Source organism: Tursiops truncatus, chromosome 1, assembly GCF_011762595.2.
Source record: "Tursiops truncatus isolate mTurTru1 chromosome 1, mTurTru1.mat.Y, whole genome shotgun sequence".
Lineage (NCBI taxonomy): Eukaryota > Metazoa > Chordata > Mammalia > Artiodactyla > Delphinidae > Tursiops > Tursiops truncatus.
The window spans coordinates 97,923,261-97,939,725 of NC_047034.1; the positions used below are offsets into that span (position 1 = coordinate 97,923,261).

At 37.6% G+C, this 16,465-nt stretch overlaps 1 protein-coding gene across 2 annotated transcripts in view; it reads left to right on the plus strand.

Annotated features, from left to right (window-relative positions):
- Positions 1-210: 210 nt before the first annotated feature.
- DPYD (dihydropyrimidine dehydrogenase) overlaps positions 211-16,465 on the plus strand; it is an 810,457-nt gene continuing 794,202 nt past the window's right edge. For both annotated transcript variants that reach the window (XM_019919998.2, XM_073810605.1), the window contains exon 1: positions 211-347. In XM_019919998.2, coding sequence (XP_019775557.1) covers positions 309-347 — 39 coding nt within the window. In that variant the 5' untranslated portion in view covers positions 211-308. The remainder of the gene's footprint in view (positions 348-16,465) is intronic.

The window sequence follows — 16,465 nt, forward strand, 5'->3', positions numbered from 1 at the left end:
CTCTCCCTCCCTTCTTTCCGAGAACAGAAGGAAAACAAGCTGCTAGGCTGTGGGGCGGAGGCGGGAAACAGGGGCGGGCTCCTTCCCGCCACTCGGCCCACGGTGCGGCGCGCGGGGAACCGCGGGGCCGAGCGCGCAGCCCCGCCCCGGGGGCGTCACCGGCCGGCGCCCGCCCCGCCCCCGCGCCAACTGCCTTCTGTTTTCCATTTCCACAGGCGCTCGGGCAAGCTGTTGCTTTGCTCTCCGGCTGGAGCCTGAGGACGCGGGGTGGTTTCGTCTGTAGGAGACTCCAGGCTGTGGGCAACGCCATGGCCTCTGTGCTAAGCAAGGACGTGGTGGACATCGAGGTACCGACTGCGCGCGGGCTCGTCTAGGGAGGGAGGGGGACGCAGCTGGCGGGTGCCCAGAAGGCCGCCGCGGCCACCGCAGGGCCGGGGAAAGTGGGAGAGGCGGGAAACTTTGCCTCCGCGGGAGGCCTTGCGGGGAGGCGGAGGAGCGAGGAGCCAGAGACCCGTGTGGGCTGGCAGGGAGGGAAGTGGGGGGCCCGCGACGGTAGGGGTGTTCTTTGGCTTGGGACCTGGCTGTTTACTTCGGAGCGGGGGTTAAAGAAGTCTCTGAGTGGCAGTGACTGAAGAACCACGAGTGTTCGAGAGAGATGGATTTTCTCAAAGGAGCGCTCATTTCTCACGCAGTCTATCCCGCACCTTCCCCTTTGCCCCTGTAAGCGTTTCGCGTTTCCGGACACCTCCAGTCTGCTGCCCCACCTCCAGTCGCGGAATAATGCATATTTGCAAAGTATAGAAATAAAGATCTGTGTGTCAGCTACAGCAGCCCCTGCTAGCCTTAGTATTGCTTATGAAAATAACATAGAGAAGAATGGGATAAGGTATTGAAAATATGAAAAATACAGTGCCTTCAGAAATACAAAATAAACTGTATTTTCCTCTCGTCAACAGTTTTTGATTCTTGCACTCTGTTTCTGTCAAAATGTCATCTTTCTTCCTGTGAATAAAGTCCTCCCTGAAATACATGACCGTTTCCTTTGACTTCTCCCTAAGACCTTTATGTATGCGATGAGACAGATATAATAACAAACAGTGATTTTAGACGTACTAACCCAATGTCAGCACTTTTGAGCTAAAATAAACTGCTTTGTAGTTTTTTGTTGTGTTTTGTTTGGGGCTTTTTAAAATTTGAGTCTCCTACGCTGGTAAAACGTGTGTATGTGCACGCCTATGTTTTCCTTAGAATGAAAAAATTTTCCTTTCCTCAGTCCTTTCAGTGGCTTAAGTAAAATTTTAAAACCACCTGTTTGCAGAAGAGCTGCTTTTTGCCATTGTGTTGCCTCTGTGTTCTCTCTGTCAGTGATTGAAGGAACTTTGTGTTCTGTTTGGGGGATGATAGTAGTGTTTTCTCCAGATTCCATACATTGGGTTGAAAAATCCACTGTAGTAATAAGAGCCAAAGTATATTATGTGGACATGTCTACTTAATTTACTTGTAGTTTCTCTTGTGGATCGTTTACTTTTTCATATTGATCAATATGATATATTTAACCCAATGTTTATTCATGCACAGGGTAAAAGATACTTGATTTATGTCATTGTCCTTTTTGGTCCTTGTTACTTTGACTTCACCAAATGCCCCCTCTGCCCCGCCCCCCCCTTTTGAAGCTAAGTCAAATAGTACGTTTCTGACAGTATTAGGTAGTAGTGATATACTACTAGTAGAGATAAGAATGTCAGAGGGCTTTTGGCTTTTGAATTTATCTATTTCGCAGTTGTCCATGAAATCAGTTCATAACCATATTACACTAAGGAAAAAGATGCCAGTGAAACATTAACGACCAGCTTAATTTCATGAATTGTTTCAACTAAGACCATTTAAGAAGGTCAAGCCCTCACATTTACTCCCCTTAATCTAAGCTTAGTTGGCCCAATATTACTTGATATAGAATAGTGGCATTCAAGCTTTTTCACCTTTTATGTAGTTCATATATGCACCACACTTTAATCAGTAACATCTTTCATCATGCATGGGAATTTTCTTTTCCCTCAAAGTAATATGCACGATTCAGGAGCTAGAGTACCGTGAAAGGGTGTGAAATTAATCATTAAAATATAATGCAGTGAGGAAAAATACATTAAATCTAGAGGAATACATCCAAGCATAGATGTCTCAGGTGATCCTATTGACTCACCAAAGCTCATTTTTTTTTTTTTTTGGAAGAGTCAAAATGAATTATGAAGGTTCAATTTTCTATCAAATTTGAATGTATACATTGGATTTGCCTTTTTTGAATGAATTCTTTAAAATCATTGTCTAGAGGTTGATCTGCTTGTGACCATTGCCTTGTCTCAAATATGTGGAGAAGCACGTAATCTTTAAAAAAAATTATCAGTGTAAAACAGTAAGTGTTCAGTTGATGAATGTGAAAAGAACAGAAGGTGATGGTGACAACCCGCTATAATAGTGACTAAATTTTCTCCTTAAGCTACCTATAGAACCTCAGGTTTCAGTGAAGCAGCCAAGAAATATTTTTGTTTCTGGGGAAAAAAGTTACTGAGGCTTACAAAGTTGTTTTGTGTGCTCACTCCATATTTCTAGCCTCAATCCAATAGTGCATCAGGGTTTGAAGGGTTGGGAGCATAAAAAACAGTCAGAAGGTCACCAGACTCCAAAACTGAAATATCCCTGGGCCGGAAGATAGGCATAGCAAGGATGCATTAGTAGGTAATAGATACTAGGCAATAGAATCTAGCTCATATACTAAAAAATTATTGTAATTGTAGTAATGGTAGCAGATGTATGAGAAGTCAGACATTTCTCCAGACCTATTAATGTGGTTCAGGGCCTGGGATCTGGAGCAAACTGCCTGTGGTTGAGGTCTATGTCTACCCCTTTTTAGATAGGTGACGTTGTTTAGGTTACCTAGCTTCTCTGTGTCACATCTGCATAATCTGCTAAGTAAGGAAAATAATCATAGACAAGATAATAAACAAGATATAAAATAGACAAGATATAAACATAGACAAGATGTAAAATTAGTAAATAAATGTCACAACTTCACATCTTGTTAGGAAAAGGACAAAACATGTTAAAAAATAAAAATATAGAACAAATATCTTAGGAAAATTACTGCCTGTGAAATAACTACTATTTTAAAGTTCATTAATGGTAGCTATATACTTTAAAAAGATATTTTGCTTTGTGGGCTTACTTTTTGGATTTAGCTAAATTTTGTCAAGACTGACTTTTGAATACAAATTCTCCTGCGAAGGTTTTAAGAAAGGTGAATATCAGACATTGATCACGTTACCTGACCTCAGCAATACCTTCACAATAATTCATTTAGTTTGAACTGACAACTGGTCTGTTGTCAATATCTGCACTTTTAAAAGCAAGTAAGAATGATTTTGGAAGAGTTCACTTTTGTTCAATGTCTTGTTCCCCTCCACTGACATGGGTAATTGAGAATTTACTGTAAAAGTATAGCAGAGTGAAAATGTATGCAGGTACAGTGAGCTTTTAATTAATTCTTTGGATATTAGTAATTTTGGTAAGTATTTATAGCTGAACTAAATTGCTGTCCACCCCTTTACTGTTTCCATAATCCCAAATCAAGGTCTATTCTTAGAATTATCAGTTAATGATTCATAAGGAGTTATAAACTCATTTCAAATTTATGTTGAATAAAAAAATGATTTTAGTCCAATGTCCACAAAATCATAATGCTTTAGAGTTAAGTAGAAATGGTTTCTGAATTACCGATAATGTGACTTCTATTCATTTGAGAAGATAATCTAGAATTTTCTGTGTTTGTTAATTAAGAAAATAAGATAATAAAACGATGGCTTTGGGAAATGGCAGTATAATGGAAACAACTTGGAGAAAGTAAATTTTCAGGAGAATTTTAAAAACAGGCTTATGAATTGGTAGAGATGGCAAAAGATATTTCAGAATGCCCTTTATCATAACTACTTTTGCCCCTGGGGAGGGAGGAGGTGCATAGATCCAAAGGAGAGAATAAGGATTCAACTTTGCAGAAGTTATGGGTTATTTATTTATTTATTTAAACTTAAATGTTTTTTACTGCATCCATTTTTGTCTCCTTCCTTTTATTGATTGGGCACCACAAATCTCTGGGAATGCTATCTTGACTTGCCAAGGCTTTTAAAGCATTAAAAAAATTTTTTTTTAAATTTGTTTTGTGAGTTTGAGTTGTTAAAAATGTGCTTGTTCTCCTTATTTTAAGCTGTCCCGTGGACAATACTTAATTTTATTTTAAAGTATTTCTCCTTTCTAACGAATTTAGCTGGGTGGTAGAAATGTGTCTGATTATGTGATTTGGAAAGTTACTCCAAATTTGGAGAGTTATTCCAATGATAGCTCCTTGTAGTTTTAAGGTACTACACATTCCTGTAGTTAAGGATGGTTATGTATGTATTCCATTACAGTTTTAAAAAGAATTTTACCTCCTACATGTGAAGTAGATGGCTAGTTTCAGTGGTTTAATTAAAAACTGTGAGATTAATGACTAATGATGAATCTATCACTAGGGAGATTTTTAGATTGGATCTGCTTAATCTTAATCATAGCAGATAGTGTTGACTGATTGCTTAATTGTTAAAATGTGCTAAAATTCAATAGTCTCCTTTCTTACATTCTAGAAGGAAAACCCAGTTTTGGAAAGGTCTACATTTACAGTAAGGAATTAGTAAGAATACCAAGAAGATCTCTAGTCAGAATGCTGAGATAACTGGATGATCATTAAGCAATCATATCTTTCCTAAACTGTTGGAATACAGCATTTTACCAAACTCTGTATATAAACAAGCAACAACACAAGAGCTGAAAAATAGACCTTCCAATAAGGTAAACGTGTGTGGTCACTGTGGGTGAATTCTAGTAATTAGCATAAAGTTAAGTCAGAAAATTAGAAACACTAAAATTGAAGACAATGAGACTAAAAAAAAATCGTCATGAAATAATGTGACAAAGGAACTGTAAGAGATTTGATATAGTCTAGGCTTCAGTGTGGCCAAAGAGATTGAAAAGTAGAATTGGCCAATTTGCTTTTCTGCCTCTTAGCTAAATGGACACGATGATATATAGGAGGAAGAAATCTTCAGTCCTTAAAACTGTAAGGAAAGTTCTGTGTCATTCATATCCTGCCTTAATTAAAAAATATTTAATAAGGCATTCTAAGGTTATAAATTTATCTGTAATCAGGATTTTGATATTCAAATGTGACGTGTTTGCCTTCTGGACTTCATTTGCTCTTAATCCTCCATGTTAAGACAGAGGTATTTTTTGGCCTCAAACATCAATAATGTGGGTGTTCACAGATATCCTGGAGCCAATTATACTACTGATAACTCTTAATAGGATTATGTCTTTCCTGTGGTTTATAATTATTACTGCTTCCATTGCTTTTAATTAAAATGTTATACTAGTAGATAGGAAACAGCTGTATTTAACTCAACATATAACTTCTTTCAGACTCTTCACCACACTTATCTATATATTGATGTTAGGAACTCATTATTTTTGTATAAAAATTTTTATTTTGTATTTCACAAAATCAAGCTTCATTTCATGGTTAGTTTGAAAAATAAACCAAAACAAACAAACAAACAAAAATTGTGTTAAAACGGTCCTGAGTTCAAATCCTGACACTGTTATTTTTCTATTTGTGTGATTGTGGTCAAGTTGTTTCCTGGACTATCAGTCATTTCTTCCTCTGTCAGTTGGTTTTAATCTTAATTTATTTCATGCAATAAATTAAGGATTTAATTTATTAACTTTAATTTAATTTTATTTAATAAATAAGGATTAATTGGAGTCATGTACATATAATGCCTTAGACAGCATCTGTCACTTAAAATATGTGCTTTTTGAATGGTAGTAGTTATTGTAAATATTATTATTGCATATATCATCTGTGTTATGTAAATGTCATTTGGCTAGACTGTTGTTCAACTCCAAGAATTAACTAGTGGTATCAAAAGCTGTTAAAATACTTGAAGAAAGGGAGAGTTAATGAAGTTAAAAGAATTATGAGTGAGGCTTACTACAGATGAAAAAATTTTGCAGACATGACTTATGAGAAAATTCCTGAATTCTTTTGGTCAGTATTACCAGTGAGATGGGGGAGTTTTTAAAATTCAGGTCAAATTAAAGAGACCTTCTTCATGTTGAGTTTTATTTCTATTTAAAAAATATTTTTAATACCCACTGTATTACCAACCCTCTAGTGTAAGCTGCAGGAGATTCAAAGGAAGTATGTGGCACAGGCTTTGTCTATATAGGATTATCCACATCTAAATCTCTGGGGAATAAGATTCAGATTCAGCATTGACTGTTCTCCTACCTCCTAACCCTTGCTGTTTTACTGCAGTGTACATATGGATTGATATTTTTGGTGTTTTTCTGAGTGTTTTTGTGACGAGATCAGGCGCAAGCATTGGTGAAAATGGTTTCTTGGCATTCTCAATGATATGTAGAAGGGATTGGTGTTATCCTTTTCTGAAAAGAAATCCCTATACAATTATTTTAAGAAAAAGTGTCCAACTCCATATCTCTTTGTGTAAACTGGACTAAACTTATAGTTTCTCTAAGTGAGCATATTAGCTTCAAAGAGAGTTTCTTTCCGGACTTCTAAGCATCCCTGCACACACTATATTTGTATTTATAACTTTTTGAATTCCTAGGAAGGAGGGAATTGGAGATAACCTATTTTGCACCAGGAAAAGGTAAAGTGTGCCCTTTCTAAAGGATGACTCAGATAATAAACTTTGTATACTAGGTTATGGTAATTTAATTTCTTTGAGGATTTCAGCTTGGTTGTGTAATAGCATTCTCACTATCTTCTACCTCTATCATAATAATTAAAGAGACAATCCGTGTCCCTACCTCCCAGGTGCTTGGTAATTGATATTATGAGTGCTTATGAATGTCCCCTTGAGGTACTCCTGGCTAGGCCACTTTGAAGAAAAATCTCTTCATCAATAATGAAGCCCTGAGGGCCACTTCTCAGGGGACCCACACAAAATTACATGTCAACTCCAGGCCTGATTTATACAGATGGTGCTCAAGGATGGAGCCTGACTGTACTTCTCCCTCCCCCAATATTTTATTACCTACCACTCTCTGCTGATCCTCCCCATGCCCTTCCCCATCTTCACCTCTCTCCCAAAACTTCATCCTCCAGTTTTCAACTTGTTTTACCTACTCAAGATTGACTCATCTAAGTAGATCTGTTTGTTTAGTCTTTGTGAAATCCTTTGAATGATATTAAAAATTGACCATAGTAGCATGTTAAAACTTTAGAAATGTTAGTATGTTTAATTAAAGGCCATGAGGAAATCTTCAGCAAAACAATAGAAGATAATGTGTATTTACTATATGTTAATTAAAACAAGTATCCTGGGATAGGGGCCAAGCCTGGGGATATTTTTGCTCCATAAGTGAGATCCCTTGCTGTCTGACCTTGTGGAAATCATTCAACCACTGTGAAGAGTTTGCTGATTCCTCAGTGAGTTTGCTATTGATCAGTCTTTTACGGATGGTTTGTGATACAATATGGCAATGGTGAAATTGTTTGGAAACGTGACCTGCTGGGTGATCATATTAAGGAAATGCAAGGTAGTGGTGTGGAGCTACTGTATTTTACATGCTAGGTGGGATTAAGTGCACCATTTATACCAGCTATAAGGATTTGATATACTTATTCACCTGATTTTTAAACTTTCTTCATGCTTGCTTGCTTCCTTTTCTTTTTTAATCAAATGAATGAGTTAAGTCTAAATCTCTCCAGAGCACACAGAAAAAGTCCGATCCTTCTTTATATGGCTGGAGTTCTGTGAGGGTGATCTGGAATTAATAAATTCATATTTTTGTGTGTCTGTAGAGTGATGCTGTATTTAACTAGGAATTAAGACCAGAGATTCCAGAAAGGAATCAGTTTCTCCAGTGTGCTTTTTGATTGATAACTGTCAACGGAAACTAGAGTACAGATAGTGGATTCCCAGCCCCACAGAAATTCAAGTTACCTTTCTCTGACTCTTTGCACCACAGTGTCCTCAAAGCTTTGGGAATCTTCTTCCAAATGTTCTTCCATGACAGATTTTGGGGAGTGCTGGTGAAAAGTTTGAAATCCTTGGTAATTCAAAGAAGAAAAAGTCATTCAGTTCTCTTCACAGATCCCTAGGATTAAAGCATAACAACATTCACAGCAAAATACTCTTTATTGGGGGTTAACTTTCAATAATTTTTAAAAATTTCTCTAAATTAATTATTTTTCATGATCATTACAGAAGATTCAAAAGATGCAAAAAAAAGTGAAAAGAAGATCCCAAACATACAGTCATACCACATGAAACAGTCATGCGGATAGTAATTTAGTATTTTCCTATACATGAGGTTTTTTTCCCAAAATAGTTTAATCACGTATAATATTCATTTAGGTATAGTTGATTTACAATATTGTATTAGTTTCAGGTGTATAACGTAGTGATTCAAAATTTTTATAGATTATACTCCATATAAAATGTTGGCTATATTCCCTGTGCTGTACAATATAACCTTGTAGCTTATTTATTTTACACATAGTATTTTGTATCTCTTAATCCCCTACCCTTATCTTGCCCCTTTCTGATTCCTTCTCCCTACTGGTAACCACTAGTTCTCTGTATCAGTGAGTATGTTTCTTTTTTTGTTATTTTCATTCATTTGCTGTGTTTTATTTTAATTTTTGATTCCACATGTAAGTGATAACATACAGTACTTGTCTTTCTCTGACTTATTTCACTAAGCATGATACCCTCAAGGTCCATCCATGTCATTGCAAATGGAAAAATTGGCAAAATTTCATTCTCTGTTTTGGCTGAGTAATATTCCATTATACACACGCACGCACGAACACACACACACACGTGCGTGCATGGCCCCACCCACCAGCAAGCAGGCTGCCTTAAGACCCCCTGAACCCACAGCCTCTCCTGGGCATGGCCCTGTCCATCAGAGGGCCTAAGACTTGATGCCACACACCAGGGAGCAGGCACTAGAAGTGGGACACCCCAGCGCCCTTCAACCAGAGACTCAAGGACCCAGCTGTTTCCCAGCTCTTTACTGGACACATACTAGTTCCAGAACCCCCTGGGTCCCACCCCACCCACCAGTATGTGGACACCAGTCCCAGGTCAGTTGCACCTGGCAGCCTGCCTTGGCAGGACCCAGCTCACTTACCAGCGGGCCACCACCAGCACTGGGACCCAGTGGGCCCTGAGCCCTCCTACCAGCAGGCTAACACCAGCTCCGAGAAGCCTTGGGCCCCTCAGCCAGCCACCCTAGGGCTGGCCACTCACCAGTGGGTTAACACAAGCCTTGGGACACCCTGGGGCCCTGCAGTCAGAGACCCTGGGACTTGGCTCTGCCCAGCAGTGAGCTGGCACTAGCCCTGGGACCCCTGGACCCAGCTGCCAGTGTCCATCACAAGCCTCAGGCCCTGCCAACCCTGGCCCCACCCACCAGCAGGCCAATATCAGTTCTGAGATGTTTCCTTAGCCAGCTGCCCTGATTTCCAGCTTCACTCACCAGCACACCAGCACCAGGTCTGGGACACCCAGAAACGCACAGCCTGCTGTGTCAGAACTGGCACCACAAACTAGCAGACCGACACTAGATCCAGGAACCTTAGTGCTTCGTCCACCCACTCCAGAGCCCAGCTCTGCCTACCGAGCCAGTACTAGTCCCAGGACCCCCTGGGGTTCCACAGCCAGCTATCTTGTGACCCAGTGCTGCCAACCAGTAGCCAACAGCCTCTGCACAAGGCAAGGCCTGGCAACCAACTGGACGAAGGGCTGGCCACGCCTACCAGGCCATCCACAGTAGTCAGCCTGCCACAACAGAAGTACCCATGCAGCCTTCATAGAGGCACCACTAATGCATATAGCTCTGGTGATCAGAGGGGAGTATACTGCTGGGATGCATAAGGCATCTCCTACAGAAGGCCACTTTTCCCAGGTTAGGAAACATAACCAACCTACCAGATACATAGAAATAAATACAGCAACTTAGGCAAAGTGAGGCGACAGAGGAACATGTTCCAAACAAAGGAGCAACGTAAAACCCCAGAAGAAAAACTAAGTGAAGAGATAGACAGTCTTCCAGATAAAGAGTTCAAAGTAATGATTGTGAAGATGATCAAAGAACTTGAGAGAAGAATGGATGAACAAAGTGAGAAGTCAGAAGTTTATAACAAAGAGTTAGAAAATATAAAGAGGAACAAAATAGAGGTGAAGAATACAATAATTGAAATGAAAAATACACTAGAAGGAATCAACAGTAAATGAAATGATACAGACGAACAAATCAGTGAGCTGGAAGACAGTAGTGGAAATCACTGAAGCTGCACAGAAAAAAGAAAAAAGAATGAAAATAAATGAGGACAGTTTAAGAGACCTCTAGGACAACATCAAGCTCACTGATATTCCCATTATAGTGGTCCCGGAAGAAGAGAGAAAGGGAAGAGAACATGTTTGAAGGTATCATAGGTGAAAACTTCCCTAGCCTGGGAAAGTAAACAGACATCCAGGTCCAGGATTCACAGAGAGTCCCAAATAGGATCAACCCAAAGAGGACCACACGAAGACACACTGTAATTAAAATGGCAAAAATTAAAGATAGAGAATATTAAAAGCAATGAGGGAAAAGCAACGAGTTATGTAGAAGGGAACTCCCATAGGCTATCAACTAACTTTTCTGCAGAAACTCTGCAGGCATAATATATTTAAAGTGATGAAGGGGAAAACCTACAACCAAGAATACTCTACCCAGCAAGGCTTTCATTCAGATTTGATGGAGAAATCAAAAGTTTTTACAGACAAGCAAAGGAAAAAGAGTTCAGCACCACCAAACCAGCTTTACAAGAAACGTAAAAGAGAGTTCTCTAAGGGAATAAGAAAAGGCCAAAATTAGAAACATGAAAATTATGAAAAGAAAAAGCTCATTGGGGAAGGCAAGTCCACCACATACAAAGCTAGTAAGGTTAAAAGACAAAAGTAGTAAAATCATCTATATCTGCAATAGGATACACAAAACAAAAAGATGTAAAATATGATGTCAAAAACAGTAGTAGTGGGGAGTAAAAATGCAGGGTCGTTAAAATGCATTTGAAATTAAGAGATCAGCAACTTAAAGCATATATATATATATATATATATTTGAAATTAAGAGATCAGCAACTTAAAGCATATATATATATATATATATATATATATAGCTATATATAAACCTCATATCAACCACAGACCAAAAATCTATAATACATACATGCAAAAAAAAGAGAAGGAATCATATATAATTTTATACTTGCTTTTTTATCCTGTCAGAAGTATTTCCCTACATTCTTACTATTTAAAAGGCAGCATGATTCTCTGGGAGTGGAGATACCAAAGTTTATTGAAAACATTTATTATCAGACATTTGTTTTTAGTGTGGTTATTAAAAATAAAGCTTCAACAAAATTCTTAAAATGTTGTAAATATACTTGAGAGGGTGGCTTTAATGATTTGTAGTGCATTTCAGTTCTGCCCTTCTAACCTACAATGATTCAACTGAATTAAGCATTTTTAAAAAATATTTTTTAAATGGAAAAATGTCTCATTATTGGGTACAAAGAAAGGACAAAATGGAATTGGAACCAATCACCCATTTGCCTCATCCTCCCACCACTGACACAAGGCTATGGAACACTCAGGCATCTGGATGTCCTTTCCTTTGATGTGGATATGACTTGATTTGCATTCAGTCCTGATCTGATGCTTATTTCTAGATTGTGGCTTTACTGCCTGATGATGGTTCCTTATTTTTTCTGCCCTGGGAGAACAGGATGAGTAAGGTTGGGATTCAAGTTGTTATCTTGAATGAATAAATCTCAGGATGTGATTGCAAATGAATAAATGTAACACCAACTGCAGATGTCGCAACATGTGACCAAGGATGGTAACTTTTACATTGTAGCCCCACCTTTAAAATCACTCTGTCAGGCCAGATTCTCAAAGGATTCTTTCACCTTAGGTCTTTATATCAGAAGAATGAGTTGTGTGTGTGTGTGTGTTTGTGTGTACACACAAGCACATGTATGTTTGCAATTTTTTCCTTTTTCTTTTCCTTATAGTACTTAGGAAGAGAAAAGGGGCAGTTAGTGTAACTACTTTTGCCTCAACACAGTTTTCTCACATGACAAATTTAATAAAGCAAAACTTTTTTTTGTCTTAGATGTGTTAACCAAAATAACTTTTAAAAAAACATTTTCTTTTCTTTATTTTTCAAATTTTAATCTTTTGGCTGTGCCTCGTGGCATATGGGATCTTAATTCCCCGACCAGAGATCCAGCCTGCACCCCCTGCGTTGGAAGCATGGAGTCTTAACCACTGGACCGCTAGGGAAGACCCAAAATAACTTTGATTCATGCTTCATTTTAAAGCTAAAATTTACTTGCAACCTGAACTCTGAACATTGGTATGCTTAAGCCTCTATATTTTTTGAAAGAGATAAAAACATTTGTAGAAGAAAATTCTCATATGTTCATGAATATTACTGCCCATCACCCCTTCACACCAAAACTAGACAGTAATAAACGAAACTTTAAAATATTTTTATACATGTTTAAGATCACATTATCATGAAAGGATTCTAGAAAAGAAATTATCCACTGCAGGTATGACTGTTTTAAGGATTTGAAATATTTTTGAGTTGTACAAATTCATATGGCTGCTATCAGTGTATGAATGTGTATGAAATGATACCCTTGCAGGTTAATATTGATTTTTAATTTTTAAATAAACAATTTGATGAAAACTGTCTGATTAGTTCAATTTGCATTTATTTGAATATTGTAAGTTTGAACATTTTTCCACATTTTAAAATAGTTTGCATTTTCTTTTAAACAAATTATGTTAACAGAATTTTAATATAATAATAACAGAAAATAAGAAATACAAATAAGAACAGTAGAAATATCACCGATTTTAAGAAAATTAAGTGCTAATGAATTACAAAATCAGAACAAAACTAATGCTATTTTGGAAACATACCATCCACTAAAACTACCCTCAGATAAATTCAGAAATGGTAATAGATCAGTAGACTTAACCTATTAAAATATTTATTGGTAATATGTAATGGATCATTATTATTTATTTTAATTGTAATGAAAGGGTAGCATGGATTAGTGATTAAGAGTATAGGCTCTGGAATGAGAGCGCTAGTGTTTGTATCCTAGCTCTGCCACTTACTAGTTTTTGACCTTAGCAAATAACTTTTTTTGTTTGTTTCCTTGCCTGAAAAATCGGGGCAGTAATAGTACCTATATCATAAGATTGTTGTATGGTTGAAGGAAATAGTGCATATTCAGTACTACATATTTTTAATAGTTCTAACGCATAGTAACTGTGTAATGTCAGCTGTTAAAATATTAATAATGGCTACTAATTATTGTTTTGACTCCAGTGGACTTTGTATCTCTGAAAATATGTTGTTTTGATATTTTAAAAACACAGAAATCTACTTTTTTTGTTTTGTCCATTTAAAAATATTTATAAATTTCTTACTGTGTGCTAGGCACTGGTCTAGATTTCAGAAACACATCCGCAAACAAGACCAAAAAGATTTCTGCTTTCAATAAAATTGCACTACAGTAGGCGAGTAATAGACAGTAAAAAAACTTTAAAATGTGTGGTTAGTTTTAGACAGTATGACGAGTTTTGGTAAAAGTAAACCAGAGTAAAATGATGCAGAATGACTAGTAGAGCCTTCTTTATATGTAGCAGTCAGAGCAGGCTTCCTTATGGAGGTGACTTTTGAACTCAAACCTGAAAGACCAGAAGTCTGTCATGGCTTTTGAGTTAAAAAAAGCAAATCAAAGAGGTAGGCTAGAACTTAGTTTAAAGAGCAAAAAGAAGTAACCGGTGTGAGGGAGATACAGGTGTTGTATGTAATGGCATTAAGTTTGAAATCCCTATTTGATATCAAAGTGAAGATATCAGATAGGCAGCTGGAAATAAGCATCTGAAGATCAGTGAAGCAGTCCTGGTGGAGATGGATATTGGAGAATTATAGGGCTAAAACCACTTAGAGACAGTGGAGCTAGACAAGGGGCTGAGGAGTCTGGTATCACAGAGACCAGGGAAAGAGGAAGGATGTGTTAAAGTCAGCTGTCTTTATTGCTGTTGAGAGGGTAAGATGAGGGCATAAAGATTTTTTAGTTTGTTAACATGGAGAAATTGTGAGCTTGACAATAGCTAGCTTGGAGAAAGGAGCCAATAAGAGTGGACTGAGAAGAGAACAGAATATAAGGAAGTGATAGTATGACAAGTGATAACTCTGGGGAAAAATTCTGCTGTAAAGAGGAACATGGAAATGCGGAAGTAGCTGGAAGGGGATAAAAGAGCATATACACATGTTAATGGAAGAGATCCAGTGGGAAGAGACACCAGTGTTGAATACATAGGAGGGATAATTACATGTATGAAAGGATTCTTTTGGTGAGAGGGAATAGGATTGATAATATAAGCATTAGAGTAGAAAAAGTAGAGAGGTGGTATATTGGGTGGTGGGAAATTGAGGGAGTTTCCATCTGATGGTTTTTATTTTCTCAATAAGCGTATGAGGCAATATCGTTAACTGAGGCTAAGAGGAAGATGGAATATAGATTTGAAGAACAGATGAAACTATGAATAGATTTTCTGCAAAGTGGGAGAATGAAAACAATAAGAAAGTAGAGTAGGATTGTTAGGCAGTGTTTGTTTTCCATTTGAAATTTGTCAAAAATTTAACATGAGAACAGTGAACATAATTGGGAATTCTCCAGCCACTTTTAGCTGCTTGGGTAGCTAGAGAAAGTAGTTAAAGGGCTTAATTGGGTTCAGATTTGCCTGGGCAATGAAGTTGATGTGAGAGAGGGGAAGGGAGTTAAGGGTGTTTTGAAGATGAGGGAAGTCAGAATACCAGGGGTGCACTCAATGGATTGGCAGTCTCAGTAAGGTCAAAGAATTTTTGTAAGAGGGAAGAGTATAAGAGGTGAAGATTAGAGTGGTGTGTTTGAAATAAAGCTTTTGGAGGTGGTGCAATAATTAATAACAAGACTAAGGGAGATGGTGGCTGAAGTGATGTGGAAGAAAAAAAAATTGTTGGTGAGACTGTTGAGTAAGAGGCACATGCTGGATGATCTAAGTGGCTGTTGAAGTCACTGGACTGCTGAAAAGAATGGAGGGTATGGAAAGAAAACTCGATGTTAAATTTTCACTGAATTTGGGCAGAGGGTGGTGTGGTGACCAAGGGGTTGGTAGATGACAGGAATGCAGAGTTATAAGGAGGAGAATCAGAGGAAAGATGATGTGAAGATACATGAGGAAAGATGGCCATATAGTCGACTACGGAGGCCGGGATTGGAGTGATGCATCTACAAGCCTAGGAATGCAGAGGATTGTCTGCAAACACCAGAGTGTCCAAGAGACAACCTACAGGTTTCAGAGGAAATATGGCCAGTTGACACTTTAATTTCAGACTTATAGGCCTTAGAACTGTGAGCCTGTTGTTTTAAGCCACCCAGTTTGTGGTATTTTTTAATGGCAACCCTAGCAAATGAATACAGATTTTAATATGAATTGCAAAAAAGCTGGGATATTTGTGGAAGGAAGCAAGGGAAGGAAGGATGAGATTTTGGAAGTAGAGATAGCTAAAGTTTGTAAAAGAGAAGATCTTTATTAAATTCACATCCATAGTTTAAGGAAGTAATTAGGGTTAAATATCATAATATATTTTAGAGAACCCTAAATATGCTGTTAAAGTCCTAGTTCTGCCACTGTATAGATTTGTCAAATTAAGCTAATTTCTGTATCTATAAAATGGAGATCATGGTCATTGTCCTGTCTGCCTCATACTATTATTGATTGGAACAAATGAATTAAGAACAAATGCATCTGGAAGCTGATATTATCATGAAGTTCTTTAACTTACAGACATGTACAGTCGTTGTATGAGGGGAAATATGTTTATTATCAAATATGATAAAGAACCAAGTAGATACATTCTAAAATCTACACTAAAAATTAAATATGTATTTTTCCAAAGCTAAAGTTACCAACAAGGTAAATACCTTCATTCAGTTTTATAAGTAATTGTTAAGTATCTGCTATATCCTAAGCTCTACATTAAGTACCATGTGGGAACTGGCTAAAAAGGTAAATGCGTCTCCCCTCAATGAGCTTATGACATCAGAATGGAATTTGAAGCAAATTGACAAATAAGTATAAATCAGGACAGAAGGTGAAAAGTGCTTGGGTGTGATGGTTCAGAATTATGGTGTTAGAATTAAAGTATGCATGTTATAAATCCACATTCATGCAGCTTGGTGATTTAGCTTTACACTATTTTCATTTTATTAAATAAATGATAATAA